Below are 24225 nucleotides of genomic sequence, written 5' to 3' on the forward strand. Positions count from 1 at the left end.
ATTTTGTGAATGATAGTTTCCATTTCTGAGAAAAATGTCTCCAACTAAATTTCCACTTTTGTTGCCACCAGGCTTTGTTTGCTGATCAGGTCACAAAGGTTTCTGGAAGCAAAATCAGACATATTAGTGTTTGTGAGTAAAGTTGTTTAGATCTATATCTATGTATCTGTGATATCTGTTGCTAGACGAGAATGAGTTAAATTGATCTTTAAGTGCTGAACAGCTGTGTCTCCTGAACCATTTTAGACATTTCTTCTGAACTTATCACTTCATGTCATAGGTTGGTCAACTTTTGTATTTTCACTACACACCTTTTTTTTTTTTTTTTAAACTTTCGATATGGTTGCATGTACCCCAGCCAGAAAACTCACTTAACACTGGATCAGATTCCCTGGCACTGAGCATCTCTAGGGTGTTGGAATGAGTTCTTGTATATGAGTAACATCTTGAGGATTTGTTGATTTTGGAGGTGATGTTCGATTTGTCTCTGAATCCATTGTTGGAAACACATCCATTTACTGTCTATAGACTGGAGAGCTTTATAAATGTAATTTGAGAACATAGCTTCCACCACCCAATAATGCTTTTGGACTTTTACTGTATGGGTTTGTTACCTTCAAAGGGGAAAATGACCCCCACAGCACATCTGAGTCTGCCTCAGAGAATTGTGTTCCGTGGTCCCTTCTCTACGGGTCCCCAGATGACATGGTGGGCACGGCTATAATGTAAACAGATGTAGTGGGTTGAGTGAGTGGCTCCAAAAGTTCTGTCCACCTGGAATGTGACCTTATTTGTAAAACAGATCTTTGCAGATGTCATTGAGGTAAAGATCTTGAGATGAGATCACTCTGAATTATGGTGGGCCCCAAACCCAATGGCAAGCCCTCAGAAGAGAAGAGAAGGGGAAACAGATATAGACACACAGAGAAGGCCATGTGAAGATGGAGGCAGACTGAGTTATGTTCCTATAAGCCAAGGAACACCGGGGTTACTGGCAGGTGCCAGCAGCAAGGAGAGAGACCAGGTGACTCTCCCTCAGAACTTCAAGAGGGAATCAACCTTGCTGATATCTTGATTTCAGATTTCTGGTCTTAAGAACTTTCAAGAATACATTTCTGTTGCTTTAAACCATGGATACTGTGGTAATTTATTATGACAGCCCTAGGAAATGAATACAGTGGAGGTTGTCAAGTGAAATATTTAACATAAAGAACGTGTTACTTAAAGCAAGGGTTGGCAAACCATAATGCCATGGGCCAGATATGGCTGCTGCCTATTTTGTAAATAAAGTTTTATTGGCACACAAACATACTCATTCATTTATGTATCATTTCTGGTGCTTTTATGTTGTGATGTCAGAGTTGAGTGGTTGCGACAGAGACCGTAAGACCGACAGTGACTAATACATGTACTAATATTTTTTTGTGTGCAAATACAGATTTACTTAATAGAGGGACAGCCATGGGGAATAGGGAATTTTATAGTGATTTCCTCTCTTCAGCCACCCTTAACACATCTGCTTTGAAAGTCTATGTGTTCGTATTTCCATTTACTTAAAGTCATATCTCTCCTATAGAAGCGGAGATATTGATTAAAAGAAAGTTCAACAAAAACAACTGATCTATAGGATTTGTGTAGCCTCAAGGTAGATTGTTAGCTCATCTCCTCATTTTGGGTTCTTGGACTTAATGTGAATTGGAAGCATTATTAGGTTGGTAGGATTGAGTAAGCAATAAACATCCTCTTGGAATAAGGGAGAGAGCTATCTATCATTGTATTGAAGGTTTGTCTTTCCTAGATAGTCCTGGGTGCTTTTTATTTGATTAGCAATGAAGAGCAATTGGATGGGCTTTCTCTCTAAATGTGTGAAGGTCTCCTTTCTCCTGAACAGGAGAGGCAGTAACTGAATGGAAGTAGCACACACCCGTAGCTTATTTATTTATGCTAAAATAGTACATAAAAAGGCATTACCGCTGTGTGAAAAAAGTCATCCTCGGTGATGGCGTATGCTTTTCTCCTAAACTTTTTGCCTTTTCTAAGCCTTTTAAAGTTTTCTAGGAAAATAAAGATTTAGAAAGTTGGTCATTGACCTTCCATTGAACACTTCTGACTGCCTTTCAAAAAGACTCCTCTTGCAAAATTTTTTCATGTCTCTTGAAAATCTACTTCAAGGGATTATTCAGGGAAATTATCGTGGAGGTTCAAACATTGTTACAAAGATGTTCATCAAAGCACAGTTTACAGTGATGAATAATGACAAAGAACCTAAACTTAAATTTGAAACAACAATAGAAAATGTGTTAAATAAATGCTTTCGTCCTGTGAGCTTACCAAAGAATATTTAATGACAGAGAAAGATGCTCTTGGTATATTTTGAAGTGGGGAAAAGGCAGAAAACACATCAGATGCATGGTATAGAAGAAGCACACAGGTGAATCAGGTCAACGTTTTAGGGGTTTTTAAAATAGTTTTGCTTATCTCTATTTCCTAATGGTTTTTCAAAGAATATTTTTATGATAAGAAGAAAAAAGAGTTAGCTTCAGATGAGCAGACTGTTCCATCCAATACTTCATTGAGAGTTACGAATGTTGGTTGATAGAAAAGTAGCTTTCTTCTCCTTTTACTTCCCAGAAGAGCTGAGAAAGTACTTAAATCATTGCTTGCTAGCAGAGTACCTCTGGACAAGGGACTTTCTCCCCTGAGTCTTAGTTTCTTCATCTGGAAATGAGAGCTTTGAATTCACTGAATCCGGTCACCTATGACTAAGTGACGTGACACATTGTTCAGATCAGCCTTCGTCAGGCTAACTCGCTCACTAAGAAACGCGCACTCAGAATGGGAGATAGGTCAGTTGTTGAGGCGGGTGTCAGCCACCCCCAGCCCTTAGACCCTGCACAAGGCCTGCTGGGTGCCTGAGCCCTTGCTTCCACTGATGCAGAAAGCCTACTTCCTTGACTGACTTGGGAGTGTTGGGTCAGATTCATCCTTTTATGAGTGGGGTTTCCTTAATCCTCTTTGTCTTGATCAAGCTGTGGCAATGCATTTTCTTAGGAAAAAAAAAAAATCTACTTTTAAAATTTAATTTGTACTAAGCAGCCCCAGGCAAAGAGAGCCTGCAATAAACTTGGTGTCAATTTCATGTTTTGCCAAAGTTTGTGAAGTGCTTTGTTTTATAAGAACTTACCATTTCTCTTTTGGGGCAGGTAATCATCAAACTGGCAAGTAGTTTTCAGAAAATAGAAGCCTTAAGTATTTACATTTGGCCTTTATAATTTTTATTGTGTTCACTTTAATGGGGCCATTCTTTTCTCTCTTTTTTTAAAAAGATTTTTATTTATTTATTTGACAAAGAAAGACACAGTGAGAGAGGAACACAAGCAGGAGGAGTGGGAGACGAGAAGCAGGCTTCCCGTTGAGTGGGGAGTCCGATGTGGGGCTCAATCCCAGGATTCTAGGATTATGACCCGAGCTGAAGGTAGACACTTAACGACTAAGCCACCCAGATACCCCTAATGGGGCCATCTTTTTTCTTTTCTTTCTTTCTTTTTTTTTTTTTAATAGATTTTTATTCATTTATTTGACAGAGATCACAAGTAGCCAGGGAGGCAGGCAGAGAGGGGGGCGGGGAAGCAAGCTCCCTGCTGAGCAGATAGCCGGACATGGGGCTTGATTCCAGGACCCTGGGATCATGACCTGAGCTGAAGGCAGAGGCTTTAACTCACTGAGACACCCAGGCGCCCCTAATGGGGCCATTCTTTTTTGTGTGCCCCTTTCTATGTCCCTTACCTGCATCCCAACATTCCCTGGCACTGCCCAGGATGAAAGATATTCTCTTATAATGTGTTGAACTGTAAGTTCTTTCAGGATAAGCATTGTGATGTTGTATCCTGTTCCTGTCCTGTCCATTTTGTACATAGTGACCAATAAGAGCTTTCGGTGTGAATTAAAGAGCGTTACAGCTGGTTCTTCCAGATGGGACCCTGTTTCCTAAAGGCAGGGTCTTCCTAATAATGTGATATTTTTACCTTATACGATTTCTTGTTTTGCTTGAAATTATAATCAACCAAGTACAAGAACAGGATGCACTTTGATGCATGAATATGCTGGAACATTCTTGATGTTGGAGCAGGAATGTTGAGAAAAACAGTTCCTAGGACGATTCATTCATTCAGTCAACACATAATATTCATGGCCTTGAGGCAGCTCAGTCAGAACAGAGTGTCTGTGTCTGTGGTGTAGGCATCAAGATGGGAAGGGAGATGAAAAAGAGAAGTGACATATAGATTCTGGTGTATCCATCCATCCATCCATCCATCCATGCATCCATCCAACAGAGATGAAGCGATAGCCTACTCGGCTTCCAGTACTGCTATCGGCACTGGGAGCAGGGTATGATTAAGACAAGCGAAGTTACATACTTTGCAGAAGGCAGAGCTTATAATAAGTGGGAAATACAGACAATGGAGTAATTAAATACTGTCATTTCAAACAAGGAAAGAAAATGCTGGGGCTCCTAGGTGGCTCAGTTGGTTGAGCATCTGACTCTTGGTTTTGGCTCAGGTCACGATCTCAGGGTCGCGGGATTGAGCCCTGAGTCAGGCTCTTTGCTCATCGTGGTCTGCTGGAGAGTCTCTCCCTCCCTCTCTCCCTCAGCTCCTCCCCCTGCTCATGCACACACACTCTCTCTCTCTCTAAAATAAACAAAATCTTAGGAAAAAACCCAAGGAAAGAAAATCCTATGAAGAAAAATAAAACCACGTAAAGGAATGGAGGCTGATGGGGACATTGAGGGAAGGCTCTGTGGGAAGGTGGCCTGCAGAGAGACTAGAATGGGTGAAGGGGCAGGAGAGAACTGGCATCAGACTGCAGTCTCATTTTAACTCCACCACTGTCTGTGCGACAGGGACCAACTCCCTGTCCTCCCACCCTCCCACCTGACTCTTGGTGACCTTAAGTAGCGTGTGTGACTGTACACTCAAGATGAACGTATTATCATTAATGATGTTGAAGGCCTGTTGCGTTCAGGGACCTATGGAAGGATGGTGCGTGGGGGCGCTTTTACTGTTTGCTGCTCCTTCATGGCTGAAGGCAGCCAAGCCCAGCCTTCCTGGCGTGGTCCACCTCTCCGAGGAGAACTTCTCAAAACACGGGGACTGAACAAAAGGAGGGACGCTTAACCTCTGCATCGGATGAGTGTGTTTGGGTGGGGGTGGGGATGGGAGGGTCTCCCAGATGGGACAGAGACACCCAGCCGTGTTTCCCAATGCACGCTAGAAGAGTTTATTCAAAAACAACGCATTCAGTACTGTGTTTGGCACATGAGGCAACGAGGCAGGCATATTCACACGGAACAGGTACATCTGGGGAGCCGTCGAAGCAGATCACTGCGTTTTTCTTCACGCACTACAGTCACAAGGTACACACGATCACCTCTACAAAAGAAAGACGGTTATCCTTGTTTACCGAGAAGGCGGAAGCTATTTACATGTTCCTCAGTCCAGCGGCGCTGGCTCCTTTCAGGTCTCCGTGGCCCCATCCGTCTGGCATCTTGTTTCTCAGGACAGCTGAGGCTGCCCGTCCCAGGGGAGGGGGTCTGATCCGAAGGGCCGCAGCTTCTCCCCAAGAGCAAGGATGCTTCTGATGTAGTTGAGAAGGAGCGAACTCTTCAATGCCAGTCTCTTAGCGTAAAACGGCATTTTCCAAAATAAATGCATCAAGTGTGTGAGGGGAGGGTTAGGGTTGTGACAATATAGGAAGCATTTCTTTTCCCTGACGCATGCTTCTTGCTCATTTCTTCAGTAACTTACATTCACTCTTCTCCCACCTTTTGGTTTCATCATCACTCTGAAAAGAGCTTTGTTCCTCCTTCTACCTTGGTATAACATTCTTTAAAAGGATGCTGAAATGAAGTGGTGAAACCAAGTAGGTCAATTGAGAGAAGGTATCACAAACATTCTTTTGTCTTGATCTCTGATTTACGCTTTACAATGGATTGTTAGCTTCCCGTCTAAAGTACGGAGGCAGCAAGGTGTGCTCAAGTAGAGTCAGCGGTTGGGGGACCCGGGACTCTAACTGCCGTTAACTAGCTGGGCCGGTAAATCATTTCCTCCCTTCCCGACCTCAGCCGTCTCATCACCATGTTGAAGATGTCGATCTGAAATCTGGACCTGAGATAATGTCTAGAGCTGGGACGTTCTGCTCTGCGCGGGGTTGACTCTCCTCTGTGAGCATACGGGGCTGCATGGTGATGGTTCAGTATTTTTGTTCCGTGTCCTGGGAGGATTTCAGCACTAATTGCTGATGCTTGGTGGTTGGATCTCAAATCCTCAATAAACCCCTCCCAGGGCTCTTGGCTGTAAGGCTGTTTTTTGCATAATAAGGGCTTAGATTTGGATTTTGAAATGTGGTTAAAGGGTGTTTTGACATGGAGACCAATTATTCTAAGCCTTGCAAAATAATTTAGGTTCCAGATTTCAGAGGGAAACCTCCCCTTTCCTTTTTGTAAGTACTTCAGTGACTTTATCCCACATCTGCACGTTGATCTAACCTCTCTTCTCATCTCATCTCATCTACCAATTTTTCTAACCTACTTCCTTCGCTAAAAATACTGTGGGAGTGACTGGTTCCTCAAGGCTGGTTTTGCTGTGAATTTGTTCATAATAAAATGGGGCCTCCTGTCAAGTCCTTTCTGCTGGTAGCTATGGACTCATCTCTCTGGTGTCCACCAAAAAAAAAAAAAAGAAAAGAAAAAAAACAGGGAATGAAGGTATATTTTGTGCCAAGGCTACATGCAATTTGTTGAATACAGAAAAACCTCTGAGCAGGTACCTGATTTATTTAAAACAAAAGGTAGCTTATTCAGTACAAAGAAGCAAGCTCATTTCCAAGACTGTTAAGAAAGAGTGCAGAAAACAGAGGGATACCCTGGCCTTTTAAACACAAGATAGACAGTGTTCAAGTTGAGTTTCAAACATCTGTAGTCTAGAAATGCCTTACAGACCCTGAAGGATATTTTACTACAGTAAGGAAAGTAGATTTTCTCTGTTACGATCTAATTTTGATTTACTACCTAAAGAATAAAAGCCCATGTCCACTTATGATGTTTAAGGAATTAAATCCATTCTTTTTCCAGTGTTGTCTTCCAAAGGATTGAATCAAATCTACCTACGAATGATTTCCATCAGAAAAACCTTTAATTTGCAAACAAAGCTTGTCCTGTGGCTCACCAGAGTGTCTGATTTCAAAACACTCGGTTAAGTAGGGCATTCACTTAGAGCCAGCAGGAAGAAGAAGAAAAGTTGTCATACTACTGCTCAATGCCCAGGGAACGTCAGTGGCCAAACGTTTGTTGGTAGTTTTTCCCGGGGTCCAGCCTTCCACTAGCATAGCTAAGGGCAAGGGTCACCTGATGGCTCCCTCTACAAAGTTTACCCATTGGTGTTCTTATTTGTGGTCTTTATTGTCCATTAGAAATTTTCTGTGGGCAAAAAACCCCAGCCGAGAGCATACTCAAGCATTGGGCCTGAGGCTTAGCAGATGTCCCTTGGTGGGAGACCTTTGAACCATGGAGCCTCTACAGGTGTGGTGGGGCCAGCTGAAACTACTGGATGGATGTCTGTTCTTCCCCTGTTCCCGTGCAGGCACTGATTTCTGGGTACTGTGTCAGAGAATGAGGAGCAAGTGAACCAGGAACATGAGAGATTTGGGGAAACAGGCAATGGGCTATAGGATATAAGGAAAGATCAGCCAAACATGGTTGGAACTGGCAGTTAAATTAAAGAACGTTTACCTGGAAGCTTACCCAAAGGACGGAGTGGTCTGTTGAGAGGTTCTTAAGAGTCACACGGCTAGGAAATATTTTGCACATCTTAGAGTCCTTAGCCTCAAGGACCCAATAGTATACTAAAAAGTAGTAGATTTAACCGAAGTAGAAATGCCTCCTTGTGGGGAGGGGGCACTTGGGAGTTTCTCCAAAGCCGCTGCTAGCCTGTCCTGTTTGGTTCTTTCTGACTCAGAAGATGCTCAGGCAGTCCCGGGCTTGCGCCAGCTCCTAGTGGCTCCTGAAAACGTGTTGTTACATATTCACCTGGTTAACAGTAAGTTCGTAGCTTGAAACGGTCAATGCCGAGAGTATTGATACCATGGGGATCAGCAGGTGCTGTAGGTCAGGGCTCCCCCTTCTCCAGAGCCAGCTTTTACGTGTTTAGCAGCACGCTAAAGAGCTACAATCGTCTGAGTTCCCCAGAAAGAAAATCAAAGGAGCCCTTTAGTGTCTCTGATGATGTATAATTTGAAGGCTTTGCATGTACACAGCTGGCAAAAGGAGCCTGTCCAAAGCTTCATTAGCACGGTGGCACCTTATCCAGCAGAGGCTGGCCCAGGGCAGCCAGAAACCGCTAGCTCAGCTGCTCCTGGAATTTTATACTCAGTTGGTCTTAGAATTTTAACTTTCTTGCATTTCCTTTTTTTGATTGGTTTTGTTGTAACCTGAGGATCTTTGCATTTGGGGCATTACCTGTCGGTTGAGAAATCAGACCCCTTCAGGAAGAGTTTAGGCTCTGGGAATGACATCCAAAGTAGAATCTGAACGAATCATTTAACTTCCCTGTTTCTCAGTCTATCCATTTGTAGAGAGGAATGACCTGAGATCTCCCTCTTCGTCTGAAATATCAAAAGTGAACTGTAAACTGCTGGCCTTGGGGTAAAGTATATTAAAGCTATGTCCCTCACTCCAGCTGTCTTCAGGCGTGTATCCATTCTGACTAAATTAACCAGTTACTGTTTGCTTACAAATTAGTGACAGGTCAATTCAGCCAAAACAGTTGAATCGTTGAGTCACTAAGACTGTGTCTGTATCGCTGTGCATTATGATAACTTCAAGGAACAGATGTGATACTTAATTGCCTGAGGAGTGATAAGCATTCAGCTACTCTGGTCAAAACGGTCTATATGATTTCGCTATATATTATTTGTTTCCAAATGCTGGCGGCATCAGAATCACCTGGGAATCTTTGTAAGCTTAGCTTATCCCAGGACATTCTGAGTCAAAGGTCTGGGGTGGGGTGCCAGAGTTGTGTCTTAAAGAGCTCCTCATGTCCTACAGCTTTGTTTGCTGGTGGATCAGCCGCATAATCCAGGTCCTAACCCCATAAACCCATTGTAATCTCAGATTGGAGTCAGCTTTTCTGCGACAGGCTCTTCACTGTGATTCCACTGTAATTAACAACATGAGAATGGGCTGCATTGAGGATAAAAACATCTATTAAAATACATATCTTCAATAATAAGTCAACACAATAAAAACAAATTTTAGGAAATACTGTGTAATACAATAATGACATTCTAAAATGTTTCCCATTTCCAATGTTATGTCTATGTGACAAAGCAATCAGAGCGAGAGAGGTGTATTTAGTCATTTTGGTCCTTGGTGTCAATTCACCCGTGGCCTTGATTAATTGGGCCACAGAGCCCAGATAGGTCAGGCAGGTGGCCCAGGGGCTTTAAGTCTCTGGCACCTGTGATGCTCCATCTGGGTTTTCAGCCACATACACACAGTCCCAACAATCTTCGTAAGCAAAAGGACAGTTCTGCATATTCAGGAAGAAGTAGAGGCTGAACAGATACTTTTGCCTGGCCCATTTAAACAATCAGAGGAAAAGGACTTAAGGGTCCAGGTTTATACAGAAAATTGCTTGGTCTGTTATTTTGCACATGAAGACTCAGCTTAATGTCATTCACTATTATTTGCACATCTTCTTCGTATATTGAACTAACGCAATAATGCAAAATCTGCTGTTGAAATTACAATGTGGAAAGCATTGACAGAATGTATTCCTGATCTTAACAGACCCCCGCTGAAAATAATACACATGGAACGATGCAACAAGTGAACTGTTTGGGGGTGTTTGCCAGCTTAAATAAGCTGAATAAAAATTTTAAAAAGAAGTACATGACTATTCTTAGTATTCAGCTTCAAATTATACATCCATATTGCTAAGACAAGGTTTGATACGGTGAACACTGTATTACTGGATGACATTCCAGCCGTCAAATATGAACTGTTAATAACTAAATTGTGATTTACCAGAATCATGATCGACCAAGGGGGTTTTCTCTCATTTCAGGCGAGAACGTAGGTGATTACCAGTGGGCTGTTGTATGCCTAGGCAACAAATAAATACTGCTTTACATTGACAAAAAAATACTTTTTTTCTAGGGTGGGAAGAAGAGAATACATTTTCCTTCTTTACAGTCTGACTTATTTTCTGTACCATGAGGACCCCAGACTATAATACATTCTTTTCAGGCCCACCTTCATTTAATACTAATATGGAGCAGATGAGGAGTCATACTTGTTCTACTGATAGTTGGTGCAATCTTGGGAAAATCACTTAGCCTCCCTATTTCTCCATATCTCATTTGTAGCATCAAAGATTAGGACTAGAGAAGCTGAAAGGCTCCTTGACTTCCCGTATCCTATGGTTCTACAATTCCATCTCTGCTTCCTCCAGCCCCAGGTTAAGCTTTCTTTGCGTCTGAGAGTTCCTAATAACTACTGCTTAGCCCAAAGTCAGAAAAAAAAGGTCTTCCCTTCTCTAACTTCCCCACCAAATTAGGTTAGTCATGGCACTCACATTCATGGATAACTAGAGGCCTGGGCACAAGGAGGCCGAGGAAGCTCTCCCCTTGCACGTCCTGGCTGGCAGCCCCATGGTCACACGCCTGACATCAAGGTCACAGGCAAATGGTACAGCAGTCACAGTCAGCCCTGCTAGGCACACAATACTACTAAACACACAGCACTTTTCAATGGTCAAGGACACTTGAGACGTGGAAGCAAAGGCAGAGGAACTGTAACTTTTAATCAACGAATATGGGGAAGATATCTGGGTGTGGGAGGAAGTCTTGGTATCTCATTTTAGCTCTCTATCCCCTGGTTTAAATGTCTGCACATGACTCTCAGAACAACCAATGAAATATGGTTCAGGGACTGGCATTAAGCTGGTCATGAAATGTGGGCTTTTTTCTCTCCACAACTGACGTGGTCATTTGTGTTGTTATCATACATACATGGTCTTGAGGGTTCTGTGGTGAAATTTATCGCAACAGCTGAGGGTGAATTCTGCTGTGAGGATCCCAGGCAAAAGGATGCACTTAGCCTAGAACAAATAAAGCAAGGGCAATACACAAGCCAGGGGTCTGTATCTGGGTTGAATTGGTTGGGGGACTTAATAGTCCTGTCTGCCCATTTCACTGCTCTTAACCACACAGCCCCGGAGTTCTGGTTACTTATACCACCGCCTTTTGAATCAGGACTCATGGGACCTACCAACTCTTTTGGTGGCGACAGTGGTTATATAGGTTTGATCTTTGAAACAGTTTTTAAAAACAAGAAGAGAGGGCGTATGATCAGCTAGAGGTTGAGTTTCTCTGTGCTGGAATTCTAGGTCAAGGGTACAATGAACAAAAGAAACAACAGTAAAAGCTGCCATATATTGAGTGCTTCCTACATGCTGAAAACTGGGATAGATGCTTTACCAACACTTGGGGTCTAATTTTTGCAACAGGAGGGATATAGGCTGTGCAGAAAGAATTTATAAGGTATGAGATTGTGGTTAACCACTATGGCATGGCCCGAGGCTTTCTTCAGAGATCTCTGAAGAAAAGGGAAGGGTGGTCTTTTGGATCAGTTCCAGAAAGTTATGCCTGGAAACAGGATAAGCCTGATCTCTAAGCCCTCTGGTTCTGGGAAACCAGCCTGTTTCCTCAGTATTCTGTCTGAGTTTTTGTGAAAACGACAGATGAAATGATGTTGGAAGATGGAAAAGTCCTCTCACTCTGATGTTAAGACGGAGCCAAGAGCAGCGTGAGATGTTAAACATCTTCCTGAACTTGAAAAGACAAAGCCCCAAACCAAAAAAACCACCCAAAAACAAAAAAAACAAAAACCCCCCAAACCAAACAAAAAACCAAACCAAAACAAAAAAAACAAAACCCCAAAAAACTGCAAGCCAAAAATGGCATTATGATGAGGTCTACTTTAAAAGTACAATAAGCTGTTTTTAGGGATTCTGGTCTTTTTGCTCCTTCAATCTGCTTGGTTCAACGTGTCTATATATTTATATTTAGGGAAATCTAATGGGCACATTGGGATTAAAACTCTCGAGTCAGGATCTGGCCCGTGTAACACTGGCATTTATATCACTTAGCTGTAACCAAATGAACTAAGTGCTTAGAAGAGCCAACTAAACACTTCTGTCGGTTATCAATCTTGCTGTGATCCTAACAGAGCCCAGCACGGGCTCTGGAGTACTGTCCTCTTCACAGTGACCGAGAACAAGCATGGGGGCGTTTTGATGCCCATCCAATGATACCAGTGAATTTAAAAATGTTTTTTACTGTCTCCTCTTCCAATTTTTTCAGGTATTGAGCTGTGTTAATGTTTCCCATTTTAAAACATCCGTTCCTCGTTTTCCTGTCTATTTGGATTGCCATTCATACAACCTTTTAAGGTGTGTCCCGACTGGTAACACATTCGAACCTGTACAGTTTTTCTTTCACTAGTTACCATCTGGACCAATGGAAGCTGCTCTGATGAGCTTTCTGAAAAACATGAGAACAAGACAGCTGCCCTTTCGGACCAGAAGGCAGATGAGCCTAAGAATGATGTCTTTTCTTACTGTGTGCGGTTTAACTTTGGGGATGGTGATACCTTCCCAAAGAGGGACAGTGAGCTGATGACAGAACTAAAGCAATTACTTCAAACAGGTCTGTAACATTACAAGCAATCTAGAATGAGATTTCTGGAAAAGAACAAGCTACCCCACCCAGATGTATTACAAATGTGCTTGACTGGCATTTGGAAAGAAGAAAGAAACTCTTATTAAAATTTAACATCAACTTGGCCAGACTTTGGGCTGAACTGAAACAACAAAGTGCTGCTCAGTGAAAAGCCAGGGATGGGAGTGATGTGATTTCTACTTCTGAGGCGGTTATAATAAAAGAAGAAAATGGCCAACTAATTCCTTCACACCAGGGCTAGACAGCTCAAATTCCAAGGGTTATTTTGTATCAAATCCTCCTATTACCCAATGGTCTTTCCTTATGAAATGCTTAATTTTTAGATATATAGATTTAGACATGCAGATTCCAGTGGGAAGAGGGAGTAGCCACCGTCTACAAGTGTCTTGCAGGGCACAACTAGTTCTGAGAGGTGCTGGTGGACACAAGGATGCGGAGTGTGACCTCACCTCAGCCTGTTCACATGGGGCCTGTCCTGGTCAACTTTGAATCTTCTCTTCTGTTCTAACCCATCTGCATTTCAAAGACTCTGAAAGGACACCAGGCTTACAAGGCTTTCAGGTACACGGGATTCCATAACAACTTCTCAGCGTTCTTCCTTTTCCTCTATGTGTTCCAGACTCTTAAGCTGACTCATTGCCTCTATGCTCAGAGAGAATTCCTGGCCCAGCGCTTGGGCTGAGACTGTGGGAGGCCCCAGACTCAGGCTGGAATGTGCTTGCAGATGGCGATAGAATGATTTGCCGTAACAACACTAACGTCAAGAGAGGCAATGCCACCCACGACATGAATTTTCTTTATGATAGGGAAGGAGGCACTGATTTCTATGCCACTCACCACGGAGGGACCGCTCTGCAGTGGAATGACTGCGCAGGTCACTGAGAACTTCATAAGAGGCATATCTTATCAAAGTCATCCTAAGGGGATCCAGCATGATTTCGTCAGTCGGTCATGAAACATCAAAGTTACCCAGAGCTTTGAACACATCAAACAAGTACAGATGCAACACATACAGGCAAAGCTAATTTAATAGGATTCCTAGCAAATTATTAAACTCCACAGTGGTGGGGCAGGTGGAGGGTTGTAGGGAAAGAGATGGAGAACAAGAGTGAGAAAGAGAGAGAGTGAGAGATGAGCGATGCAAACGATTCTTTTGTCTGTTTCCATTTTGAAGAGTCCGATCCCACCCAGGCAAAACTGAAATCCTGCCCAAACTATGAGGACCGTATCTCAAAGCTGCGGGAACTACAGCTCTCATCCTCATAAAAAACGGGAGGCCATTTATTATCAAAATACAAACACGAAAATACTTCACACCGTTTCGTTAGCAGCATAGTTCCAGATGCAACATTCCCTTTATCAATCAAGTTTAAATCATGTGGCTTCAACTCATTTGTCTTGCCAAGACCCTTAAAAGAGCAGTGCAAAAGGAGGGAGACAATCTTTGCTTTTCAATGGCAGACAATCTTTATAAGGAAATCTCTAGGGTTCTATTCTGAAGACTATTCCGTTTGATTTGGGGCACTTTTTAAATGGCCGTTTGGCACTTGCTGTTCCGAGTCTTAGGCACAGTGTGACAGAGTCAGCTTGGTGAGCCCCTCCCCATGCATTCGGTACAGCAGCTGGAACTCGGCAGGCAGCTGGTGGGACTCCTGCCACTTGGTGGTAAATTTGGTTCCTTTTTTGTCATAGTAATGGTATGGAAGATCTTCCCTTGTGTTGGGGTCAAATCCAAAAGGCCAAAATCCATACAAGTGGATCTCTTCACATATTGCTGATGCCAGGGTATACATAAGAATGCCTGTGCTCAGCCGTTTGGGTGACAAATGTTTGTTTTTCCAGTACCTGCGGAATAATAAGTACATGTGGTTTCAGAGGCCAGTGTTGGTTCCACTCCGAGAAGGTCACCGTGACTGGGCTGGGAGGTGGATTTGTATATGGAACTTAAATAGTCCTTGCCTTTTTCTCCTCCCCCAGAAATAGTACCAGCCTTGAGTCTGTCTTTTAGACCACAGAACAACTCGGGGCAGGACTGGCTACATAATTCGTGAGACCCAGGACAAACCACTGAGAATTTCAAGAGGGCGGTAACTGAGCATTAAACCAGGTCCCAGAGCCTCCTGAGCACAAGCTTCTGTGTGACCATATAGGCCGTTCTTGTTCCAAGCCAGCCCTTACCCCTGGCTGTCCTCAGGAGCAGTGGCTCTGCCTCAGTGGTGACAGCTCAGAAGGCCAGCACTGAGAATGACTCTGCTTCTCATACACAAAGGGCCCTTGGAAGTGGGGAGGAGGTTGTTTAATCTAAGGGCACCTCCTGTGTCACTTTCTTCCCAAATCTAGAGATTAAATCCTTCTTCTTTGGTCTAGAAAGAGTGTGGGGACTTATTTTTCCGTACCTTCTTATAAAAAGTCATGTTCCCTGTTCCGTTGTTGTCTAGCTAGGTGGTCCTGAGCCCTCCTTTAGCACGGCAGGGCCTAAGAAAAGTATTTGAACCCTTTCTGAATTTAAAAAAAAATGCTAAAGTATGGCTATTTTTTCCTTCCATATTTAGACAGTAACTTGAAGCTTCCTGCCTATACCACCACATATTTGAGACCACAGGGTGTGTGTGTGTGTGTGTGTGTGTGTGTGTGTGTGTGTGTATCATTGACTATGCAGCAAAATGAAACTATCCATGAATCAGGCTTCTGTGGACTGTATTTCCTTCGAGTTTTCATTGAACCCATGTGTTTGGTTCAAGCCTGAGTGGTTGTGAAGCATTACGGTTAACTCCACAGCCCGTTGGGAAAGCTGGGGGCAGAGTAGGCCACACCAGGCCCATTTCCTGAAGTTTCTAAGCACGTGTAGTTCCTTCTTTACTACTGAAAAGCTTCACACACAGATCATTCCCCATTCTAGTTGAAATTTAGAAGTTTAGTCTCGATCTTCTTACCTAAGGAGTGAGAATGACTTCTGTTGATTGTTTTGGTATGGCCAAACTCAACTACAGCAAGAAGGGAGCAAAACAAGGAGGTCAGAAGACCACAGGAGGACAGGTTAGCAGGATGCCTGGCTTCAGATTCTGTTTTTGCCCATTTTGGGCAGCGACCTGTTGTAAATAACTCCTTTTCTTCGTATCTCAGTTAACTCATCTTTAAACTTAGGAGTTGGGCTCTATGACCTCTCAAAAAGATGACCATACATTCCAGGAAGTTAGGATAGCCCCAAATTATGTTTGTTATCCTGCTGTAATTATTAATAGCACCTTCTTTCTTGCAAAGACAAAATTCCAGTTTGGGCTGCACATTATGGTCCTAATCCTACCTGTTAGATACATACCACTTGATTAGATGATGATTCGTCCTTCTGTGAGAGGTCAACTAAACAGATCTTATGTTTGGGAGGTCTTAGAGGACTACAGGATGGGGACAAAAATTCTTTGAATTCCCTGGTTGCCAGTCCTCCCAGAACCCACTTTAACTTTTAGGATGATCTGGACAGTATGTTAGGACATGGAGGCTACTTACACAGGGGATATTAGGATTGAGGTAGTTTCCCCAGATGGTTTAAAGGAAAATGAGTCTTACAATTAATTTCACTTTATAAAATGCCCTGGATTAGTGGCTCCCAATTCTGACTATATATTAGAATCATCTGGGGAATTATTAAGGAAAGCGGGTACCTGGGCCCTTCCCCTCCTACCTCCAGATAAATTACATTAGAATCCCTTGAACTAGAGCCCAGGCAACAGTATTTTTTTTTTTTTTTTAAGTTCTCCAGGTGATTCTAGTGTACATCCAGAGTTAAGACTCATCAGAATAGATGAAAATGTTGTCTTTCTGGTCAATCTCTCTATCAAATTATAAGGGATAACAACAAGCTCATAAAATACCCTTCACATGTTTTGGCACTGAAATCCCAAATGATAAAGGCCGATTATACAATTTGTGATCCACCTAGGTGTTTTTCTAATCTTGGACATCGACAAAACTCCCAAATATCAAATAAAAAGACGCATTTTAAGTCAATTGCATCTTTTTTAGAAAACTGCTTGGTTTGCCTAATTTCGCCGTTGACATTATGGGGACCTAGCCATCCATTTGAAGAAAATTCTTGAGTTTTGGCGATTTCTATGACTACCTGTTAGGCTTGCCACCAAGGGAGGGAGACAGGGAATAGAGAGGGGAGGCTGATGAAACACCAATCCAACCATTTGGCACTCTGTTACCAGCTGGGGGTAGAAGATTGCACTTCTTACCTAGAATGATTCATTCTTTCTTTACAAAAATTAAGAATTTGCCCTAAAGTGCTAAGCTAACCACAGGTCACTAACCGGATACCTCCCACCCCCAAGAGATTACAATATTCATTTGCCATCTGGTGGGGTAAGACTTAAAGGCAATAAAATATACACACCTGTTGACATGTTGCATTATATTTCCAGGCCAAGCCAATTGGACCTTTAACTGACCTCTGTGTTCAACAAAAAAGTCAACTAATGTCCTGGTAACAGTTGCTGAAGTATGGAAGAAAAACGCAGGGATCCAAAGAATGGCCCCATCGAGCTTTTTTAAACTGAGGAAAAAGTTGTTACGGTCCTGAATGGTCAAAAGATTGTTGTAATATTTTTCCAGAATGCTGGGGTTGAAGGTTGTAAGGTTGGTTTTCCTTCCAACATCTCTTTGGAAAGCCTCCGTAGGGGCGAAATTGCAACGGAAAACAAAATCTGACTTATCTATTTCTTGTCCACACCGGCTCCCTGTCAGGATCCCACTATTTCCAACCACAGCACAAATATTAAAATGCTTATTCACAATGGGTGACACGTCTGGAAGCAGTGATCGGAAGTTATTGCTAATAGAGAAAACGTATTTATGGCTGGAATAATCATAGTGCATCAGTTGTCCAATCCGAACACTATTCTTGGTCAAAGAAAAATTTTTTATTACATCGACATGCTGAAGAATTTCTTGCCTAAAATGAAAAGAAATTCATTAAATGCATCCCATTCAAAAGAATTGATTTTGCATCTTATGTCTTACGCTGCCATTTCATTCAGACAAGAATCGTAAGTACATTGTATCCAAGAAAGATTATACATTCATAGTAATTGTGGTTGTTAGGGGAAGGACTGCTTCAGAATGGACAGACGTGCTAATTTCTCAGTCAAGTTCTGGACATAATCCTTCAATACTTGTAAATGTTCTAACTCACAGTTTTAGCTGCCATTCTGTGGTTTTCTGTCCTACATGAAAAGTGTATTTGATCGGGGTTGGGGCGGGGGCATAGGCCGAACTGTGTCAGAAAATACAGGGAGACAATTTACACAGGCTCCAAAGAGCTCACATTAACGTACAAACAGTGGTGACTTAGAGTTTGTAACTAGGGACTACTTGTTTGCTATTGGACTGCAGTGTTCAAGGAATATCAGATATCGCTGGTGTCCAAATAAGAGCCAAATAGATATGAATCACTATAGTACTATCTATTATTACAATATGGAAGTGGTAGTATCAGTGAGTGTAGCTGAATATTTAATAGAAGTGAGATGATAATCTCATTAAGGTCCTTTGAATAATGAAACAAGAACAGTTTCCTACTTGATTATATAGAAACACAATTTAGTTGGAGTAAGTTAATCCTTAGAAAAAAAAGGCCATGACAAACCCTGAAAGTGTATGCATAGAGGATATGCATAGAGGATAGACAAGGCAAGGGTGATACTTAGCACCAGTTTCAGGTTGCTTTCATGTTGAGCTTTAGGTAAAATTAAGCATTTCCTCTTAAAGTTTCAGCTATTTAAAATATTTAAGAGAGACCAGTAACATGTTACTTTGCTACTAATTCTAAGAAATCACACTGTGAATTTCCAGTGGGTTTTTTTTCCCCTAAAAAATAGCAGGATTGAAACTAAATGTGTGTATCATCACTTAACCTGGAATTTTATTTTAAAAAATTACATATTTGTCAAAGTATAAAGCCACACAAGCTGAAAGCTTTAATCCAGAACTTCCAAAGTTACCTATGTTGTCTTTACAAACTATTCTTTGCCTACTATAAACGTAAAGTAAATCTAAAAGGATACTGGGAAAAGTAAAGACTTCCTAATAAGTGGATTGAAAGGAAGGAGGTTTTGAGAAGGAAATATCATTCTGACTGGTCATTTGGGTCACATGGCCTAGTGTAGGAAGAAAATTTTTATTCAGTTAGGAAGATGTTTTAGGGAAAGTAAAATGTGTACTATCATTAAAGTTTTCAGGGTTGTCTGTAAAATTAATATTGGACTAAAACCCCAATATTTTAAAAGAAAGCCACTTCTTTGGTTTTCATATTAATCATTGCCATGGAGTAATTTCTGATTAAACAATTCTAAAAATTTTAATACTAATCACATGGCTATATCAGCTTTTCAAGTAAACCATATTTTCATGACACCTTAGATATCTAGTGACTTTGTTTTAATTCTGTCATTAGTTTAAAATAAAAACGAGTGTGGTAACTACAAATGCTAAGAACAAACACAACCCTATAAATGAGTGGTAAAATGAGTATCTGTAAAATAAGTATTCACACCCCTAATGAATACACTAGATGGCTCACATTCCATTTAGCAGCATAATAATCCCACCAAGAAGGAAGACGCAGTGACTTATCTGGGGTTGCGAAGAGGAGACCAGAAATCACTCAGGATAATAAATATGAATAAATCTCATCCTTCTTCCTCTCTCTCTCTCTCTCTCTCTCTCTCTCACACACACACACACACACACACATACCCACAACATACATACACGTAAAGTCCTCATGTATAAATGAGGCTGTTACAAGACAACCTATAAAAATGATGTTAGGTAGCTTTTACCATATGTTAAAGCCTGTAAAGGTTTAATGAAAACAAATAGGGAAACCAAAACAAAACTGAACTTTGATACCTGCATATATTTGGGCCAAGATTTTCACTAGTAATTGATAGGGATGGATTGTAGTATTTGCTGTGTATTTCAGGGTGAAGCAATTCTATTTTATTTCATTTTTAATTTTTTTTTCCTCAGAAGGAGACTGAAATGTATTGTTGGGTGGTCTTGAGGCAATTAACTTTTTAATTTATTTTTAATTAATTCAGTTTTTTTAGTAGATGGCTTTGGCAGTATTACCCGTGCATGTTAACTATAAATTATTGTGTTCAATTAAGGCCAGGTTGGGGGGGATATTGGAAATATCTTTTTCTCTTACATTCATTTGGTCTTCTTGATGTTTTCTTTTTATGAGGGGACACTACATACATAATAAAGGGTTCCCAACCTGCCTTTGTGCAGTCAGGCCAAGAAGACAATGCAAATAATACCTCGCGGTGGGGGATAGATTTTTGTTGTTTTGGATCATTTTGTTTTGTTTTGTTTTTTGAACTCCAGAATTCAAAAACACCTTTCGGATCATTTCCCCCTATCCTACCTTTGATGTAAAAACGCTGTCCGATTAAATGTCCACTTAGAAGGTTTCTCTTGGAGTTCGTGGGTCAGAGAATTCGTAATGGGCACAAATGACGGATCTAGAAACTTCAGCGCAAATTGTGACCTGGAGAGGAGCATGAGTACACAGACAAACGTGCTGGCCTTAGCTGGGGGAAGCAACGTAGCCATTAAAGCCCAGGCGGCTGGGGCTGGAGGGGGACACCTGGTACACGCACTGGTTCCATCCCGCCTGAGGCTCTCTCATTTGGTCCACTCTCCGCTCCCACACACACCCAGGGGGAAAAAGAAAACTAGGGAAATCCGCCTCCATTGTCCATCCCTCCGGGTCCGGGAGAGACCATAAAATGGCCGTCTCGCGGAGAGCAGGGGCGGGAGCCCGGCGCACTGCTGGAGAATGACGCGCCCTGAGGACTAGGGAGTCAGCACCGCGGACAGCGGCCGCGCCTCCGCTGTCCGACCCGCGACGCCCCGGCTGTCCTGGCGAATTGATTTTTGGAGAAAGGGCAGAGGAAACCGGAGACTCAAGGGAAGACGGGAGGGCTCCTGCCTTAACCTCTTACTTCCCGAGCCCAGTCTGACTTCACTCCCTGTCCCCTGGCTGGGGACCCCTGGAGGCCGCAGGCCAGCTCCACTCTTCAGTCCAGGTGGGGCTTCTCTAGGTTCCGCACCTCTGGCCCGCTTGGACCACAGGTTGCAGATAGTACACCTGCCCCTCAGGAGGTCCTCCTGGGAGAGCTCCTAAGGGTCACTGGTAGAGGCAGCGGTTCTCGATGAGTTGCGCCAAGCTGAGCCGTGCGCTTTCCCAGTCCAGCCCCTCGCCCGGAGGTGAACTGGACTAGGGGCGAGGGTAGGCGGCCCTTAGGAGGCTCGCTTCCCGCAGAGGGCGGAGGAAATTCAGAAATCCCGGAAAGGGCGGGGGGGGGGGCGGGAAGCGGTGGTGGCAGCTGGGGGAAAGGATCGAGGTAAAATACCCCAGGGGCTTCAGGAGAATAGAACCGCGCATCATTTGATGGGGTGGGGCGTGGGGGAGAGGAGTGAGGACAGCGCAAGGGGAATCCAGCGCCTGCGCCATTAAATCGGCCCTGGACCGCCTGGAGTCCGGCCGTGGAGTCCGCGGACGCTGCACCGGGTAGGCGCTCACCTCACGCACGTCCATCTCCGAGTTCAGCGCCCCCTCCCATCCGCCCCCCATATCGCCTCTCCCTCCACCATCCTTCTCCTTAAGCCCTCCCCCATTTTTGAAATGGGGGAAGGGATGACGAGGAAGAATACGAGAAATGCAATCACATCAATTAGGACAACGGCTTTTAGGGGCTTTGGGTTAAAAAAAAAATAAAGGAGGGGGGAAGGGGGAATCAGAGAGAGGAGTGGAAGGACCACGCAATTATCGTGCCCAAAGTGTCTGGGAGAAGCCAAAACACTCCTTCTTACCCACCATCCCCATAAGCCAGATACCCGAGGGCGCTCAAATAGAGGCCCGCACTCACCGGAATCCCGCGTGGAACATGTACATTCGGGGCGCCCCTGGGTTGGCGTACTTGGGAGTGGTGAAGATGTTCTCCTTTTTCAGGGACACGTAGCTGATGAGCGATAAAATCAGCAGGGCGACGCTGAGCATGACCAGTCCCAGCACACTGGCGACCCGGGCCATTTTGCAATTTCTCATCCCGGGCTGGGCTGGGATCAGGGGAAGCAGGGAAATCGGTCCATTGAGCGGCCAGCAGCTCGCTGGCGTGTCAGTGTGTGTGTGTTCGCGCGCGCGTGTCAGCGTGTGTGGCGGGGGAGGGGGACCGGGCTGGGGAGCCGCGGAGGCCCAGGGGGGATGGTGGGGAAGAGCAGGAGCCCTAGAGAGAAGCCGACCCCCAAGACAGGGCAGAGCAGGGCCAGGAGGCTGGGCAGGAAGATGGAGGGTCTGCGCGGCAGCGTGGCGAACGAGCGCGCTGTGCGTCCCCGGCAGCCTGCTCAGGCTCCCCCGCGCGTTTCCAGCGAGGCTGCCATCTCCTCCGCCGCCTGTAAGATAAATGTGATTGGAATAATGTTACAGTTCGATCTAAGCACAGGATTTAATTAATGAACTCTAATCTCCCAAATAAGCGAGGGGAGGGCCAGAGATGGAGGAGGGAAGAGGGGTGGCAGAGGGAGGGGAGTCGAGGCTGGAAGGCTGCAGTTCACGTCCACAGGCTCCCCGGGCGAGGCTTCGCGCGAGGAGGTGCCGGGGCGAGACAGAAGCCCAAACTTGGCTCAACGGACCGTTCATTACTTTATAAATACATTACAGGATAGGGTGATCAACACTGGGCTTGCTCATGGAGATTCTACACCAGCTCCGTGCTTCTCCTAGAGGCAGAGAGAGAGTGGTCTTAGGAAGACAGACCTTTAAAAGCTACTCTCCTCACCACTGAGGCACGCCCTGGGCCCCACAGGGTAGCACGTGCCCCAGCAAGTCAGCATCCTAGCCAAGAAGCCCTAACAGCTCCTGGGCCAGCCTGCCTTGTCAGCCCTTAAAACCTCCCCAGAATTTTCCAGACTCTCTCCCCTCTCCACTTGGAATGTCCACCACATACATTGTTTCTCACTAAAGGGTGGGTAGTGCCTAGCACAGTTGTGAGGTACGCTGTGAGTGTGGAGGGCCTGGCTTCTCCTTCCCTGTCCTTGTCCCAGCTCATATTAAGTTGTCAGCTGGGCAGTGGCCCTGAGTAGGCCAGGCCTGGAGCAATTCTCCCTGATTTCACTGTACACTGGCCACTTTCCTGACCTGTTCCTGGGACCAGGACTTGGGGATGGGCCACCTAACTTAGCCCTGTGTAGCCCAGAAGCTGAAGGCATTACAAAATTTATAAATGCACAGAACTCTCTTTTGAAGGAGCCCGAGAACCAGGCTGCCTCTGAGGGTGGACGGAAAGCTCACTGCCTAATGCTTTGTATTGCTTGACCTTCAGCTTGTTTCAGAATATTCATATGTTGCCTGGTTTTAACACCCATTGGAAATAAAAATTAGTAACTTTTCAGGCAGGCTGCTGGATTCTCAGTGGCAACCAGCACGTTTCTTGAGTTCTGTTGTTTGCAATTAGCTTGTGGCTTTTTCTACCCTAGTCTTTTCCTGGCCTTGTCCTCCCAATACTGGTCCTTAAGCACTAATGAAAGAAGCTGGAGGTGAGACATTGGCCTCTGAGAATCTTTTCCAATAAAGCAAACTGATACTTTCCTAGGTGGTTATGATTTATTTCTCTCCTGAACTTCTTATCTATGGACTTCGGTAGACCTGAGGTTATGGTCTTTCTGTGGACCTCAAATTCCTCAAAGGGGTGAACTTCTGCATTGTAAACTTCTAAAAGGCCAGGGCCATATCTTCTTCCTCACTGTTTGCACATACTGCCCAGCAACTGTCCCATGTAGGGGACACGCTTAATAAATGTTTGAGAACTGAATGAGGTCCCTTGTAAAAAACATCTGTCTGGTGGTGGGCAGCAACATGCAGAATGCAAATGTCTATTTCCAATGAATGACGAAGGGAGTCATTCATTTTGCACCCACGAGGGCATTTTATACTCAAATCTAAGAATGTGAACCGGAATGCCTGGGTGGCTCAGTTGGTGAAGTATCCAAATTTTTATTTTGCTCAGGTTGTGATCTTGGGTCGTAGATGGAGCCCTGCGTTGGGCTCCTTGCTTGGCATGGATTCTCTCATGCTAGGGATTTCTTCTCTCCCTCTCTCTCTGTCCCTGCCCCCACCACCCATCCACTACACCTGCATGCTCTCTTTAAAAAAAAAAAACAAAAAACAAAAAACAATTAAAATGTGGGCCAAGAGGACACAAATCATCTTTTTCTCATGGGACTTTTGTTATTTAAAAAGTGTTAGAAAAGGCTTGCTTATCTGTATATGATGAATACTTGACTCCTATTTTTTGAATAATAACTGTAGTTTCTTTTAAAGAGAAAGCCATATGAATACAGTGCAAAATGCTAAAA

General features: G+C 43.8%; 1 protein-coding gene across 3 annotated transcripts; it reads right to left on the reverse strand.

Moving 5' to 3' along the window:
• Positions 1–5256: 5256 nt before the first annotated feature.
• Positions 5257–22189, reverse strand: ST8SIA3 (ST8 alpha-N-acetyl-neuraminide alpha-2,8-sialyltransferase 3). 3 transcript variants are annotated; one of them, XR_006383882.1, is made up of 5 exons: positions 21741–22128; positions 20234–20356; positions 17198–17755; positions 7802–14646; positions 5257–5899 (listed from the first exon to the last, which is right to left on the reverse strand). XR_006383882.1 is itself a non-coding variant. In XM_044242904.1 (4 exons), exons 1-4 carry the CDS (start codon positions 21917–21919, stop codon positions 14364–14366), a joined length of 1143 nt encoding a protein of 380 aa, XP_044098839.1. In that variant the 5' UTR covers positions 21920–22189; the 3' UTR covers positions 5257–14363. The 3 variants fall into 3 exon arrangements, 1 of the variants encoding a protein (XP_044098839.1); XR_006383881.1 differs by having other exon boundaries at positions 7790–14646; XM_044242904.1 differs by having other exon boundaries at positions 5257–14646; positions 21741–22189.
• Between the last annotated feature and the right edge of the window lie 2036 nt (positions 22190–24225).

Source organism: Neovison vison, chromosome 3 (genome assembly GCF_020171115.1).
Source record: "Neovison vison isolate M4711 chromosome 3, ASM_NN_V1, whole genome shotgun sequence".
In the NCBI taxonomy this organism is placed as follows: domain Eukaryota; kingdom Metazoa; phylum Chordata; class Mammalia; order Carnivora; family Mustelidae; genus Neogale; species Neogale vison.

Coding starts and splice junctions, on each gene's coding strand:
- ST8SIA3 (XM_044242904.1), bottom strand. CDS start 21,919: ATGAGAAATTGCAAAATGGCCCGGGTCGCCAGTGTGCTGGGACTGGTC. Junction 20,357..21,740: donor ATGTTCCACGCGGGATTCCG/GTGAGTGCGGGC, acceptor GCTCCTCTCCAG/GTCACAATTTGCGCTGAAGT. Junction 17,756..20,233: donor ACAGCGTTTTTACATCAAAG/GTAGGATAGGGG, acceptor TTTTCATTTTAG/GCAAGAAATTCTTCAGCATG.